The sequence below is a fragment of the Notechis scutatus genome, chromosome 7, assembly GCF_049901735.1.
Source record: "Notechis scutatus isolate UNSWTSFEM ecotype Mainland chromosome 7, rNotScu1.2, whole genome shotgun sequence".
Classification (NCBI taxonomy): domain Eukaryota; kingdom Metazoa; phylum Chordata; class Lepidosauria; order Squamata; family Elapidae; genus Notechis; species Notechis scutatus.
In genome coordinates, this window is record NC_142015.1 from 1,360,272 (window position 1) to 1,377,087 (window position 16,816).

General features: G+C 41.0%; 1 protein-coding gene across 3 annotated transcripts in view; it reads left to right on the forward strand.

Moving 5' to 3' along the window:
* The window catches only part of SLC23A2 (solute carrier family 23 member 2), a 54,555-nt gene that overhangs the window by 31,074 nt on the left and 6,665 nt on the right, over positions 1–16,816 (forward strand). For all 3 annotated transcript variants that reach the window (XM_087969872.1, XM_087969873.1, XM_087969874.1), the window contains exons 6-14: positions 632–720; positions 3,841–3,911; positions 5,138–5,319; positions 7,245–7,365; positions 8,787–8,943; positions 10,844–10,991; positions 12,444–12,549; positions 14,743–14,872; positions 15,568–15,705. In XM_087969872.1, coding sequence (XP_087825998.1) covers positions 632–720; positions 3,841–3,911; positions 5,138–5,319; positions 7,245–7,365; positions 8,787–8,943; positions 10,844–10,991; positions 12,444–12,549; positions 14,743–14,872; positions 15,568–15,705 — 1,142 coding nt within the window. The remainder of the gene's footprint in view (positions 1–631; positions 721–3,840; positions 3,912–5,137; positions 5,320–7,244; positions 7,366–8,786; positions 8,944–10,843; positions 10,992–12,443; positions 12,550–14,742; positions 14,873–15,567; positions 15,706–16,816) is intronic.

Sequence of the window (16,816 nt, forward strand, 5' to 3'; positions counted from 1 at the left end):
TAGAAGAATGCAGGAAAAAAGGTAATCCCAAAACTGTCCAGGACTAAGGTATATAGAATTCCACAGATTAAAACTAAGAAATAGTTTTTGCCCTTGGAGTGATTTGTAGTAAAATACTATGACTCTCTGTCCCATTCACCTTTATTGTTTAAATCAGGGCTCTCCAAACTGGGCAGCGTTAAGACTTGTGGATTTCAACTCCCAGAATTGTTCGACTCTCAATGCTGGCTGGGAAATCCTGGGAGTTGAAGTCCACCAGTCTAAAGGCTGCCCAGTTTGGAGAACCCTGGTTTAGATAAAGAGGGAGGTTTCTAGAATATTTCTGTTTCATTGATGAACGTTGTTGTCCTAAAGGTCTTTATGACTTTTCAGAAACCATCAAATGAGTCCACACATTGCTTGATGTCAACTCTGTTCCTTGTTCTCTTTATTGGTTTTGTGATTTGGTCAACTATAGAGTAACACTAATTTTTAACTGCTTATATTACTTGGTATCCTTATTCATGGGCACTGCAATAAATTCTTAGATAGATTAGATTTGGGGAGATAACTAGTAACGATAACATGAAACAGGTGACTCTTCCTGCGTGCTGTGGCAGTGTTGTAAAATGTGGATTTTTGCCTCTTTCAGGTTACCCTTGTTTCAGGCCAGTGCTTTTGCATTCTTGGCTCCCGCTAGAGCCATCCTCTCTCTGGACAAATGGAAGTGTAATAACACAGGTGAGCAACCATCCTTTCCTTCCGGGCCTTTGGTCGTTCAGGGCAAGAGCCGAAATGGAGGGAAACTTTTTTTTTTTAAAGGCTGACTCTGATTTGTAACAGTCACGAGGGAGTCTTTACAGAACAACCAGGATGGTTTTAATTCTGTAGGAGATGCCTGAAGGAAAGACAGGGGAAAAAAATTGGTTTTTTGATGCAAATTTCAGGGGAAGTTCCCCTTCGGTTCTCCTCCAGTTTCGGCAACACAAGCATCCCCCATTCTTCCCACAAGAATTTCATTGAAATTGCTCTTGGGAGGAGATTCTGAAAGTGGGGGGGGGGGGACCTCAGGGGCCAATTTACATATTGAGGCTGCTAGATGATTTTGCAACACCTTCAAGTTCAGAGGCAATAAATCGCCAAGGAGGAACAGCAGGAACAGGATGTGTTCCCAGGCAGGGTGTTGGGGATTTTGGGGGGTGGGGCCCTCAGAGCTTCCTGGATTTAGCTGAGCTGAGTGCCAAGGATTCAGGAATGGAGAATACGGGAAATCTAATTTGCATTCCATAGAATAGGATATATACATGCCACTCTTCATAAACTAGGAGAAGAAAAGAAAAGCTTAGTTTTCGTTATTGCTTCACCTACTGGGTGAGCTTTAAATAAATTGCACCAAGCTTTATGAACAATGATTAGTGAAGCAGGTTTTATAAACAATTATTTAAGATGGCTTTCTTTTGAGCATAATTAGCACTAGCTAACTATGAAAGCAAATAATTTTGCAAATTTAGTTTCCTATTAATTATTGCCAGATAAGTCTTACCCACGTTTTGGTAATCGGAATTTGGTGGATGATTTTGATGATATAAAGGCAGTTTAGCTGGACTGCTTCCCCAACCTAAGTGCAGAATATATAAGTAAAAGCATTTCAGAGGATGACAAGCCCTTATAAAATAGCAATAAGGTATTCCCCAAATAATTGGCATGCATGAAGAAAAAGTAATCTGTTAATTAGATGTCGGATTGATCAATCCCAGTGACTCAAAGCATCATGCCGGAGGGTACTTTGCTTTGAAGTACAGCATTTTTGGAATCAAATTAATATTCTGGTTCCCAGAAATATCAAAGAAGATTCTGTGTTGTTATCGCATTATGAGCAAAAAAGAATCCCTTTAAATAAATGTGTTAGCCATTAAACTTATATTAAATTTTGGTTTTCATTTTCCAAAGATAAAACACATTTAATAAAAGCAGCGGAACAGGAATTTGATTTTTTTTTTCAAATTAGACATTTCCTCATTTTGCATCTAGAATATCATGAGTGGTGTGAAATATTAAATAAGAGGGAAATGTGTTACTAATTTTCAGAACTGAGCTATTTTGTTCAGCTGCCAATAGGCAATGGCATGTATAGCCATAATCATAGTTTACTTGAGATAGGCCCTGGTATTTTGGCAGTGCCCCAAACTCTTTTCCAAATGAGGAGCTGTGAACATGCACGAATTTCCAAATTTCTGGGAAAAGAGGCTTTCAGAGTTAAGGTCAAAAAATTAAGGGCACGTTCACATATTGTGTTTAGCTGTAATGAAGTCCATTTAGTTTTGGCATTTGGTGTATTTACAACCCTAACTATCAGTACATGACAGTTAAATAATAAATGTGACTGGTTGCAACTTCTTTCATAAATAGTGCTTAGTATGATGAACAGCCCTAGTGCCTAAAACGTGTATTTCTTATAACTGCATCGGTAAAGATTTCTGGATTCAGAAACAGCTTTTCTCTCCCCCCCCCCCGTAGAAATTCAGGGTATGGTAGAAGGTCAAATAATGTGACCACAGTTTTTAATAAATCAGGAGGATGACTTTGCCCTTTGCCTTCAGAAAAAGCTAGAAACTTTGTGGGAGCTAGTTGGGTAAGTAGAGAACATTTTGTTTATAAAGAGACCTCTTGTTCTGCCTTAGAAGCCATCCTCTATAAACAGGAGGCGTCAGACAGGAGCTGTTATTACAGTCTAGCCAGCCAAATTAAGAAGCGACATTTTTGTGACATAACATGCCCAAATCACATCTATGCTGTGAAATTATCCTCCAGATCATCCAAGTGAATCTTTGCCTCTTGGTGCCCACTGGGAGTTGCCCACTGGGATAAAAACCAGTTGTAGTAGCGGCACAATGTATGGATGCTATAAATCCTGCCGCCTTGGGCCATTTTTGCTTACCATGAGTCAGACTGTAGTGGTGGATTGAGAAGAAGGCAGCCAAACAGACAAACTCAATTGGTGGAAGGAAAAATTGGGCTTAGGGGGAGGGGGGGTCAGGCACTTAGAGTTGGCTAAACATAAACTCACAACTTCACCCTTGATCTTTCTTCCTAACTCATGGAATGATGGAGTCTCCCCTGGCTAAACAGATAGATTTCTCAAACTCAATTGTTGGAGGCTTTCTATGAAAGCTTGGGTAAGCAGAGGGTGGTCATCGTTTTGGATTTGCTCCTCCCTTGTCCCGTCCGCAACCCCTCCCCCTTGCAAAATATATTTCCCTGTTGTTTATTAGAATTTGGTCAACTAACCTTTCAGTCAAAACTCAGGAGTGAACGGGTTAAAAAGATCAAACAAGACCCAGGAAGAGATGTTGTACAGTTCACAAAAAAATAAGGGCAATTCACAATCTTATATAAGACAATTCATAAAACATTATACAGGGCACAATGTGGTTTGCTAGCAGTTAGTTTGGGTATATTATTTGTGACTGTAATGTGGGAACAAAAAACTATCTGTATTTACAGTTACTACTTTTAAAAAAACAGAGAAGAGATGGGTTGTTGTTTTTTTGCTCTACCTGAGAATAAGCAGGACAATAAATGTGTTCCTAACACTTTTATAAAAAGTACATTTTATCAGTACGTGATACGGCTTTAATTGCCACCATCTTGCAAAGGCATTTCAATTCCATAGGGTTTTTTTCAGTGGCTGTGGGGAGATAGTTAAACTGACCAGCAGAATGGATTTTTCTATATATAAAATGTGCTATGCATATACGATCTGGGGCAGAAGGGATCCAGTAGAAGAAGAAGCTAGGTTTTAATGTATATTAAAGCCATTTATTTTGCCATAACAAGAGGTGTTTCTTTTTACCTTCCAAGCTGTAATGGCTACAAATGGAACGTCGGAGCTGCTGCACACAGAACATATCTGGTACCCCAGAATACGAGAGGTAAACGTGCATAATCCATTCAGCGCTGGGCTGTTGGTTGGGCACTCTCTCTGTCTCTCTGTCTCTCTCTCTGATTCCCTACAATCCCTTCAAGTGCGGAGTTGAACCTTGTCTGTCCTTTTCTTTGTGATCGCAAAGTTCCCAACTGCATGAGATTCAGTCCATGGTTGCTAAGGATGTGCTGTCATGCTAAGGAGTGATGGTTACTCTCTGTTTCATGGCATGCAAGGGCTTCTCATCCCTAATAATAGCAAAGTAACGGTTAAGAGGCTGCTGGCTCCTTCATGTAGCTGTGCAGTGAAAGGCTTATTGCAGGGAGTGTAATCTACACGGCCTTACTTGTGTTTTTGCTCCAGGCAGAGCCACGCAGAGTTAGAAGCACTGCTTTGCCTTCTACAGATTATTTGTTGGCCTTGCTGCTCTACTTCTTTCCCTCCTGAACTCCCAATATTTTAGGCGTTCTTGGTCCTTAAGAATCTAGAACAATTAATAATAATAATAATAAAATATAGATCCAGTGCACACCTGGGACGTGGAACTCCCCCCAATCCCACTGTTTTGGGCTACCGATTGTTCCTCAATTTAAAACATCCCCTCTCTCTTCCCCATCTTCAAACCGTAGCTCCATCCCGTCAAGAGGCCTGCAGCCAAGGCGGGCTGGCAGTCTCCTGAGACCACTGCGCTGCTCTATGCCAGCTTCTAAAGAGCACGGGTGACCAAATGCATCATGCACTCTGCCCCCCTAGGACCTAAGAGCATCACCTTCGTGGCATCGCCAGCCCTTGCCGGTTCGATGTGAGCACTTGAAAGGTTAGCTTGGAACCCAGGTCTTCCTGTATGACCGTGTGATGTGGCTACTGACACAACTGCCAGACTGGTCTAATGACCCTGTGGTGTGTAACCACCTAAGCTTTGTGCTTAAGCAGCAAGAAGCAGATGAGGTCTGCAATTCTTCGGTTGAATCATCTTCTGATGATAACAGAGCACGCACCGCTGAACCTCAGGTGTTCGTATAGTCTGGGAAGCTTGCTGCTTAAGCACTCCATCGCATAACACATGCCATTGCCCACTTCTGCCTAGTCACTTGCCTTTTTTGACTTGCAGTTCATAACCCATTCCAAAAATCTCTGCAGAAATAGAAAAAAAAAACCTTCTCTGTTGAAAACAAGCAAATGGAAAGAAGGGGAGGAATCTAATGAAGGCTTCTCTCTTTTCTCTGTGTTCAGATCCAAGGTGCTATTATCATGTCTTCTTTGATAGAAGTGGTGATTGGGTTTCTGGGCCTGCCCGGAGCACTCTTGCGATACATTGGACCTCTGACTATTACACCCACGGTAGCTCTCATTGGGCTCTCTGGGTTCCAGGCTGCAGGCGAGAGAGCAGGCAAACACTGGGGCATAGCCATGCTGTAAGTATTCCCGCTCACCCGGCTGTCAATATTGTACAGGTCTCACTGTCAATCTTCCCTGAGTCTTTCCTCTGCCTGGGTAAGCGGCCTCAGGGCTCAGGATCCTGAATAACGGCTCTGGTTGGAGCATGAAGTTTAGAAGAGCCGGTTTAATGTCAGGGTTCCAAGTAACATACCCGTAGCAAACAAAAACTCTGAGGCAGGCAATTTCCTCGAAGAATAGGTTTATTGGATATATCATATTGGCACAGGCTGGTGAAAACCGACTCTGAATATTCCCACGGTTTTCCCCTAATTAAAAGTGAACGTTTATCACTTTCTCAAAACAATCAGTCACACGGTCCAATCGGGATACTGTCCAGTTGCTAAGTGACTCCAGACCCCTCCTTCCGAGCCCCTGCAGGAACGTCCTTGGTTCCCACAAGAAAGCATTTTGTTTTGACTACAACATCCCAACCCTCTCTATTCCCCCCTCCCTAGCCCCCTTCTCCTGTGTGTCAGCGCTGAAGTCTCAAGATGGCCTCAGCCAGGCCAGCTTCAAGGTTGACTTGCTACCTTGAGCAGGAGAATGTCATTTTCAATCAATATGTCATTATCAGTTTTTACCCGCTTAGCCCAGTCTCCAAAAATGGTGTATTCCGTAAATAGGTCATCCGTGGTTTGACGCCAATACTCTACTTTTAAATTGCTTTGGGGGGGGGGGGGAAATTACACAACAGTATCACAGGAGATAATGATGCAAACTGAAAGACAGCAAAAAAAAACAACAACAACGGCCTCCAGAGGTCCCACCAAAATGCAGCATTTCATGTCAAGAGAGGAGAGCCTGAATCTTGGCTGCTAAAGTTATCTTAGGATAACTGTTACATAAGGGTCGCCTTTGATAATATTTGTGTTCACCTCTTCCTGGCACACAAAGGGCATTCCAAATGTCACTTGGTGCGCAGTAGGGCTGGTGCTGCTTCAACAATATACACTTTGTGTAGCTCCTCCTGATAATTGGATGGATATTTGTTGCTCATGCGTGAGAACGTGTAATAACAAAACCTAACCTGGGGATTGTGGGGCTTCAATCCCTTTTGCATCAGAGGAAAACACTTAGATGTAGAACAAGAGAGTTGTAAGGGACCTTGGCATTCTTTAGTCCAGGGGTCTCCAACCGTGGCAACTTTATGCTTTGCTGGCTGAGGAACTCTGGGAGTTGAAGTCCACAAGTCTTAAAGTTGCCAACCTCCTACTCAAGCTGGAGACGCCCTGCCCTGCCAGGCAAGTGGTTGTCCTTTCTCTTCTGGAAATCTCCAGCGATGGAGCCTCAGCCATTTCTGGAGGCCAGCCTTCTTTGCCTGAGGCCAGTGAGTTTGAGACGGCCTTATTTGCCATCAGGGTCAATGCCATGGAACTCTAGGACACAAATGTCACTCTTTTGACTTGAACGATTCCTCCAGCTAAATGCACATTACGAAGACCTTTCCAGAAAGAAATCACAAAATCGAGACGGATGTGAGAAAGGCAAATGTTGACGGTGCAAAAGCACTTGGATGAATCAAAATTAGCAATCGATTAACCGTTATAATTAAAATGCACCACAGTAAATGATGGTGAAGTGTAGACGAAATACTTTTTGTCTGTATTGACTACAGAGGTCATGTGGACCGCCAATATATTTAATTTACTTGATTTATTGAACCTTTTCAGGAGTCAAAGCAATTAACAAAAGCAGATTAAAACACATTACAAACACAGCCGATGAAATCAGGGCCCAAGCCCTCCTACCTTTTGCCCCAAACCTTTAATTAATCTGGAAAAAAATTAGGTCCTTTGCAGTCCTATTGAGGTAGAGAGGAATTTATTTTAACTGATTTTTCTAATCTATTAAATCTCTGGAAATGCTGATGGAATAAATTGGCTCTTTTTCATCTTTTCAGGACTATTTTCTTAGTGCTGTTGTTTTCTCAGTATGCCCGAAATGTCAAATTCCCATTACCCATTTACAAGTCCAAGAAAGGATGGACAGCCTATCGCTTGCAGCTTTTTAAAATGTTTCCTGTAAGTAATCTTTATGTTGATTATTATCAGTACAGAAGCTGTTTTGTTTGTGTGTGTGTGTGTGTGTGTGTGTGTGTGTGTGTGTTGTTTTCAAATGTAGAAGAGGCTGTAATTTCCTGTTTATTCTTCTCTAAAAGACCGACATGGTAAGCCTCATAGTAACTGTGAAAAAATAAATATTGGTAAACTAGCAAACCAGCAAATACCCTGCTTCCAATGCCAGAATATTTCTAAGCGGTTTACAATAAAAATAGCAATAATGTAGAATAAAAATACTTTTAAACAACAACTTTAAGTGCATAACAAATTACCAATTAAAATGTATTCATTAAAAAGGTGATTGGGAAAGGAAAGACACATACACACACATCACCTTTCAATCAATCTTTGAACGTTTAGCGCAGGAAGGCTGGGATGAAGAGGTGAGTTTTCAGCAATGTGTAAAATAAGTTATATAGCCGGCGTCTCCCAAATTTCAAATGAAAAGCATCCCCAGAGAGCAAGGCTACTTCAAAGAAGGCATTCAGGATTCTTGGTATCTTTAACAGAGCAGTGATCTCTCAGGTCTGAAATAGCCTCATTACAGACCTGAACAATCCTGGAGGCCGCTAGAGAAATCCTGCCATATTCTGAGACATCTGCTTGCCTTCCAGCTAACCCAAATACTCTTAAGACCTAACAATCACAATTAGTTTCTGTTCTCTTGAACTCTCTGCAGCTCTGCTTATTAGATGCTGAAAACTAATGGGATATCCGTAATCTGGAAACACCATGAGTTTTTCCTTGGCAAGAGTGACTTCAGTGGCTCTTTGATGTGTGGTCCCACGATTACCTTTTCCTTTGAAATCTTTGATGAGGGTTCAGAGCATCTGTTGATTAAGCTCTAGCATTTTTTTTTTAAAGAATCACTTCTCATTTGCAGTCAGTGATCAACTGACTTTTTTTTTTCTGATCTGGGTGCCCCGTGTGTAATATGAGTAACTACTTACTTGGAAATTTTCCCAGTTTGGGAAATTGTATGGGGAGACCCCATTTAAAGTGGAATATTCAACAAAATGACAAAAGTTTTTCTTTTCATCTGAAAATAATTGTGCTGTGTGAAACACAAAAATCTTTGCCCCCAAAGCATGTCCTCATTTTTATTTCATTTATTTATTTGCATCCCACCTTTATTACTTTTACAAATAACTCAAGGCAGCGAACGTATTCAGCTCACCTTCCTATTTCCCCCACAACAACAACCCTGTGAGGTGTGTTGGGCTGAGAGAGAGGTTCTGGTCCCAGGTCACCCAGCTGGCTTTCATGCACCAGGTGGGACTAGAACTCCCATCCCCGGCTTTCTAGCCTGATGTCTTTGCCAGTAGCCCAAACTGGCTCTCTCTGCTTGCTTTATTTTACGTGCCTTCCTGTCCCCCTTACAGATCATTCTAGCTATCCTGGTTTCTTGGCTGCTATGCTTCATCTTCACTGTGACGGACGTCTTTCCGCCTGACAACACTAAGTATGGATTCTACGCTCGCACTGACGCCAGGCAAGGAGTTCTCCTGGTAGCTCCCTGGTTCAAGATCCCATATCCCTGTAAGTGAACCGAGCAACCATTCAGGAGGGGGGATCTCCCTGAATATTTTGCATTCTCTACAGTCACTCTAGTCCCTTTTTTTGCCTGTGTGAATCTGAAGATGCCAATTTGGATGGACCGGCTCTGGTCCGGTAGTCAATTTAATTTTGCTTTTTCAAGGATTAATGTCATTCAGGGGTCCCCAAACTTGGCAACTTTAAGACTTGTGGGCTTCAACTCCCAGCTGGCTGGAGAATTCTGGGAGAATTCTGGGAGTCTTCAAGTTGCCAAGTTTGGAGACCGCTGGTGTAATTGTACACTCTGAGACTTTCCATACAAACTGCTCTGACATACCCAGTTCCATTCATGAGGGAAGGAGAACATACTTAAATATTTTTGAATATATATTTGTTTCATTTTCATACCACACTTTTCTCTGGCTGGATAGTCACTCAGAACTCCCTGTCTGAGTGAAGATTTGAATCAAGGTCTTGACACAAGTTCAGCATTTTAACCCTTATTTGTATTACTATATTACCGATTTCTGCCCATATATGATAAACATGCCCACATTTGTTCATAGAAAGGCTTTCTAACCTGAAGGCACCAATTTATTGTGGAGATTAACGACCTAGGATAAATCATTGCTGTAGCAAAGTACACTTTAGATTCCCAGTATTCTGAATAATTGTCTCTACCTTGCCTCTAAATTACAGAAATTACCTATCCTGTCATGTAGAGAAGTATTTTACATCTTGAAAGTGCTTTGCTTTTTAAAAAAAGGAGGAAGTCTGTATGTAATGATGATGAATTTCAAGATTAATAGGTTGCGTTTTAATTGTCTGCAGTCCTGATGATTCACCAGCATGCCTTCTTCAGAAGCAACACTATCGGCTGTGCAGCTATCAGGCAGCTGAGCAGGAACTGACAGCACGCTTGTAGCAGAACTTCTCATTGGACCACGCCAATGGAAGGCTGAAAAGCCAACTTCGGATTGGCTTTCTGATTTCTCCAGGTTAATTTGTAATTGGTCTGACTTGAAGAAGCTTGAAAGGAGCTGCATTTGATTGTTCCGTCTCCTTACTGTGGTTTTTTTTCCCCTTCCATGAGACTAAGATAAAGATGAGACTGTGATATAAAGATGGAAAACAAGCTTTGTAAACCTTCAGACTCGCTTCCTAACCTAACAAGAAAAATTCAAGAAATGATTTGATCATCTACAATTTGCAGAAACCCACTTTCATCATCAGTTTATCACATACTTTGTAGTTGTGGACTGGTATATATTGGGACTATAAAACAGAGTATCGATGCTCAGCTAGAACATAAAAGATGTTGACTGAGACGTCTTGAAATATCAGCAATAGCTGAACTCAAGTGGCTACTTTATCACAGGCACGATTTTAAATTTAAAGACCAACAAACACTAGCAATCATGACAGACCACCAGACACAAGTACGTAGAGGAGCTATTGAGATTTATAGAAGTCCCAAGAAATTGACAAGAGAGTCCGCGGATTAACAAAGCTTGATTTCTAGCTTTACATCACACCAAAATAAATTAACGAACCCCATGCAGAATCTAAAGCAGAGTGGAAGACAGCAATTCTTTTGGAAATTCTTCAAATCAGACCAATTACAAATTCTCCAGGATAAAGAACCAATTGTAGGCCAGCTTTTCAGTATTTCATTGGCGTGATCTAATGAAAGATTAGTTCTGTTCCAAACACAAGAACGCTATTGCTCAGTTGCCTGGGAGCTACAGAGCAGATCGATTTCCCTCTGAAAATACCAGCCACAGATGCCGAAAAGAAGCATCCGGATGCCAGATAATTAGACCACCGTCGGTTAGCCTGGATGGAAGCTCATCATTGGATCGACCCTACATCAATATAAAATGGAATGTCTTTGCCTTTACAGTTCAGTGGGGATTACCAACCATTTCAGCTGCTGGTGTGATTGGGATGCTCAGTGCTGTGGTGGCTAGTATTATTGAATCCATTGGTGATTATTACGCCTGTGCAAGATTATCTTGTGCTCCTCCACCACCCATCCATGCAATAAACAGGTGAGCCTCCAGGGGTGGGTGTCTGGAATCAACTTATCCTTTTATTTTTTATTTTATTTTATACTGTTCTGGAGTCAAAGCAGAATAAAATGTTGATTTCCTTTGAAGGTTCCAATATTATTCCAGTGCCAAGATCAAACTCATTTTCTGATTAAAAATAAATTGACATAGAGGAAGTGCATGGACCATTGAAATTGGCAGCCAGTGACATTTTCATGTCAATGCAGAAAATGAGCACGTTGTGGGACTCTGCCGTTTGGCTGAACTGTTCTGGCTGGAGTTATGGGTCAGTCATAACAAAACCCAGCTCTTGACTATTGTGGACTTCAGCAGAGACAAAACTGGGTAGCACCTTTGAGCTGAATAGGTCAAGGATGATGTGTCTTGTCTCTTCCATTCTCCTCCACCTGGCCTGTAGGCCATCTTAACCACCGATGTTCTAGTACTTCCCTTGCCCTCAGCTGCAAGCATGCTTGAGTTGTAGCACAGTACAGCCTACCAGCCGATCCACCTGTGTCCCTTCCCAGTCTTTCTTCATTTTCATGAATTTTTGTTGAAGAAATGTTTACAGACTAAAAACACTTAAAGGAAAGATAAAGTAAAAGAAAAGTGGCGAGAAAAGAGTAAAGGAATAAAAAGGAAAGGAGAGAAATGGACCAAAAGAAAAGGAATAAAAAAGAATATATATTTTTAAAAAAACCTAGAACATAGACCACAGAATCAGAGGGCTGGAAAGGGGCTTGGAGAATCCGTCCACCAGATGGATTCACAGTTTGCTGACCAACCACACCCAGCGTATAGTCCTCAGTGGAATTACCTCTACACGGAGAGAAGAAGCATGCAGTGGGGTATCTCAAAGTTCCTTCTTGGGCCCAGTACTCGTCACCATCTTCATAAACGATCTAGATGAGGGCCAGATGGTTCCAGTTGTATATTGGTCTAAAATTCTTTATCTTATCATATGTCCTTGAACCCCAAATTTTCTGGGTTCTTATTTTTTACCTGTCTACCAGGTATGACACAATGACCCTTGATGTTTTCCACCATTCCTGTGTAAGCTACTGCTCTGTACCATCACCACAGGTGGCCTGGCCTTCTGCCCAACATCTCCAACCTAAACTATTGAATCCAGGCGTAGAATATCTCTCAGAGCTCTCTTTACAAAAAACACAAACACTTAAAATGCCAAAGTCAGTAAGGCGCTGGTTTCAATTTAAAAAATCACGCTCAGTGCTGTTACTCGCATTAGGAATGCACAGGTGTTATTACTGTTTGAGCAGTCGGTCTCATTTTACTTTCATAACTGCATCCAATTCTTTACAGAAATATGGTAAATTCTTTTCACTTGGGTTTAATTTGTTCTGAAGTGAGATCAATGTCCTTTTGACCCTATTATGTTATGTTCTATGTTACTTCTTTATCTCAATATTTTTATTTCATTTTGTGGCGCAGGGGCATTTTCATAGAGGGCCTTTCCTGTGTATTAGATGGAGTTTTTGGCACCGGAAATGGATCCACTTCTTCTAGTCCTAACATTGGAGTTCTGGGGATTACAAAGGTATTTGACATGAACTAAGCAAGCACATTGCACTGGCTTATCAGTATTCTTGAGAATGTGAACTGTTCTCATATCATGCTCAGGCCCAAGTTACTTAATCATGGTTCCCTGAACAGATTACAGTTGGCTGAAGTCATGCAAGCCCCTGTGCACAATGGGTGTTTCTCGCCTAAGGGTTCTTCAGATTGAGAAGCGCTTTCTCAGGCGGTTGAATGAATACAATTTTTGTTTTCAGCATATCCTTGGAATGTGGCTTGCCTATTTTAAGATCCTTCGTTGTTGATTAGATTCCTTTGGAATTTAGTTAAGCTACAGAAAATTCGGTTAAAAAAACAAACAAAAGGCTTCATCAATTCTGGGCATCAGTTGTAATCGAGGAAGGTTGATAAACTGCTTGATCCCAAGGGTATATGAAATGGAATGGTTATTAAGAAGGAAAGTAGTTAATTAGCACCTTGCTAAATGGAATTTGATTATGTAAATGTTTCAGAACCCTTGTTCAGGCAAAGGAAACCAAAATAAAGAGCCAGTGATACCCCCACAGGGCCATGGAGCCAAACCAGATCTCATGTGGCAGGTTTGTGTCTTGAAACCTGGCTGGGCCTCCATTCCATGCAGGTTTTATGGACCTGTTATATAATTCAGAGCGCAACAGATCCCCCACGTGGAGACGTCAAATCTACCTGGCTACTTCATTTTACCTTGCAGTCCTGCAACTTTTCATAAAAAGTAAGGCTTCCCTTTTACTTTAAAAACAAAGCCATGGAGAAGTAGGTTGAGTACAGGTAAGACAGGGGTTTGTGCTTTAAAGTGTAGTTCGTGCAGTCCTAAGTCCATTCTACTCATGATTTGGTCTACTAGGATGTAGGTTGGCCTAGAACTGCTCCTTCCCCCTCCCCTAGGTGGGTTTTTGCTTTTGGAGGTCCAGATTCAAGCGTTGTCATCGACTGGATGCGTTTCTTTGAGTATTAAAGGAGAAAAATGTTTGAGGGGAAAAAAGCATGGCCTGGGCTGATTTCTGTTCCCATGGCCTAATTATATTTATATTAAGTGAGAGGATGGATATTCAGGGAAGTGCTTGTATTTGTTATTGTGTTACTATGTCAGGCATGTGGCATCATATAGCTAGGTCAAAAATATTAATTGTTGATAGCTCCAAATAAACAGAGCACATTGTGGTTTAACCACCGTATTTGTGTAACAAAACTGCATTCCATTCTTCTTGTACTTCTTAAGGCTAAATCCAACCACTAAAAAGAGAAAGCAGAGAGAAAATAATTGGACTGCTTTTCAACTGGCGTCTTATCAATCAAACTCAGAAGGGAGTGGAGTTGATTAAGCCATTGTTGCATCAATTCTCTGACACATGCCAGTTTTTAGTTGCCTTCTGGCAAGCCGAAGACATGATAAAGCTTGTATATTTTGTGGTTCTTGTATGAAGCAGATTGTAGCCCTAAAGAAAAATTTGTTAGTAGCATCTGGTTTGCCACATTAATACATTCATAACAGTAAATAATGCTAAGATTTGATTACGTGTACGGCAATATTATCTTTGCTGCACAAATCTGTTTTGCAACTGCATAAGGTGTTTAATTTGTAAACATATTTATATACTTTTTCTTGTATTATAAAGCAAAAAAAAAAAAACATTTCACATGAACATAGATATATAGTAGAAAATATATTTTTGGTACTTCCTGTTCTGAAATAAGGACCCCAAAAGTTTAAAAGGAGCCTTACTTTTGTATAAACTAATTGGAGTGTTCAGTATCTTTAAGAAAATGTTTTCCCTGAGGGTTTAGGTTTTCCAGTAGCTTTCTAATATTGTACAATTGTTATTTGAGCATCTGTTAGTAGCATTAAGTAGTATTAGTAGCATTTAAGTAGTTAGTAGCATTTAAAATAAGTTTTGATAATAGTAACCAGTAGACGGCTGTGTTTTACATACAGTGTTTTATGGCACATCATTCCAGAATGATGTCATGTTTCCATAAGGCCAGAAGGTCTTCTCTGCTTCCAAGGCACTTCATCTCCAACTGTGGTCCCCATGGCCACCACAGTGTGCCTTATTTTGCTTTTATTTTTAATCATTTCCTATGAAAGATTTCCAAGCTCTGTAATGGAGTGCAAATCCGATGCCAGTTGCTGTTGGAATATTGTTTTTTTATTCTTCCCCCCATGAATGTTTCATAGGTTGGAAGCCGACGAGTTATTCAGTATGGAGCTGCTTTCATGCTGCTACTTGGAACAGTTGGCAAATTCAGTGCGCTGTTTGCATCGCTTCCTGATCCAGTGCTCGGAGCTTTGTTTTGTACTCTCTTTGGTAAGTGATTATCACTCGGTGGGTTTGTGTGAATTGTGCTTTTAATATCCCCCTTTTGAAGGAATTCTGGACCATCTTAAGACTCCTTTCCTCATTCACTTCTCTTAGGAGGGGGTCTTGGCAATGGTTAGATGTGCAGACTTCAGCTCCTAATTCCCCAACCAGAAGGCAGTTGAAGTGTAAAGTTGCCACGGTTGAGAAACTCTGGTTCAGAACAGGGGTCTCCAACCTTGGCAACTTGAAGACTTGTGGACTGCAACTCCCAGAGGAAGGAACTCTGGGAGTTGAAGTCCACAAGTCTTAAAGTTGTCAAGTGTGGGGACCCCTGGTTTAGGATCAACCTAGGCTAGCTGAGAGCTCAGTGACTGTAAGAGTACATGTGAATCATGGAATGTTGAAGCTGCATTTTCTTTAAACAAAGTTCTGAATCCTACGAGATAATCCCCAGAGCGGCTTTATATTCTAGTATATAACGATTAACATACTCCAAGTACTTTAGATTTTTTCTTTAAATATAATGCTGTATCAAGATTTCGGGCTTTTGGTCCATGTATCATTTTGCGGTTGTATAAAGTAGGTCGTGTTATGATTCCCATTTTCCAGGTAGACAATTTTTCAAGCCTATGCTTTAAAATAACTTGCAGACTGTCGTACGAATATGAATAGTTTGAAAATCCTGTCCCTTTCTTATTTAGGGATGATCACTGCTGTTGGACTTTCAAACCTGCAATTCATTGATCTGAATTCCTCCCGGAACCTTTTTGTTCTTGGATTTTCTATCTTCTTTGGGCTGGTGCTCCCAAGTTATCTTCGACAAAACCCACTTTTTACAGGTAGACGTGTATCTATATATCTATATCTGTCTACACTTTTAGCTACGCATGTACGCTCAAATATCTTTCAATTAAAATAAGAATTCGACTTACAGTCAGTTAATTTAACAATCCTTCAAAGTTAGAAGACACTGAAGGCAGGGAGTTAGGGACCAATCCTCCCACTTAGGACCGTCACAGTGTTCCCACGATCGTGTAATTGTTATTTGGGTGTTTGGCAACCAGCATGCCTTTACAGGGCTTGCCGTGTCCCAGGTCACGTGTTCACCACTTCCAACCTTTCCAGCTGGATTCTGAGAAGCAGAGTCAATGGGGGAAGTTGGGTTCACTTTAACAACTTTGTGATTTGCTTAATGACCATGGCAAAAAAAAAAAAAAAAAAAGATGGTCAAATTGGACAGCTGGTGTCCCTGTAGTAATATTCTGAAACATGTACTCACCCTAGAGTGGTGTTTCTCAATCTTGATGGCTTGAAGATGCTGACTGTGGAATTTTGAGAATTGAAATCCAGGCATCTTCCAGGTTGAATAACGCTCCTCTCTAGACTGCAGCTGGGAACTGGGGCGATCAGTTAATTCACTTTTTAAATGCAGATTATGATTGGCTCGGTCTACTTAAAGCAACTTCCCAAACTGAGTGTTCTCTGCAACTAAGGATTTTGGAGCTCCAGAGATCTGGAAGGCTCCCCAGTTGGCTTAGCTTGAGTCCAGTTTATCAGCCCTAATTCCCTCCCTGTGCAGCGCATTTAATATATAAAAAAAAAATAGTTTTGAATCTGGGCTGTCTTCCAAATTGAAATATTTTCTGTTTTTCATCCTGTTTGACCTGCAGGGAAAACTGGTTTAGTCTAGCCTTTCTGAAGTTGTCATCCTCCAAATGCTTGAGGCATCTGATACAGCTCATTGGTTTTGGCTATAAGAAATTGCCTTCTTTTTTTTTTTTTCAAAATTCCTCATGGAGGCATCTTTCTAATTAATTAGAAAATTAATTAGCCATCTGCTTAAAAGTCTCAGCTAGTCCAATTAATAATTACCTGACCGATCTGGTTGTCCATGTTCTTTCAAGAAGCTGAACATAGGAGACCAGAGCCTATAGGCAACTTTCCATCCCT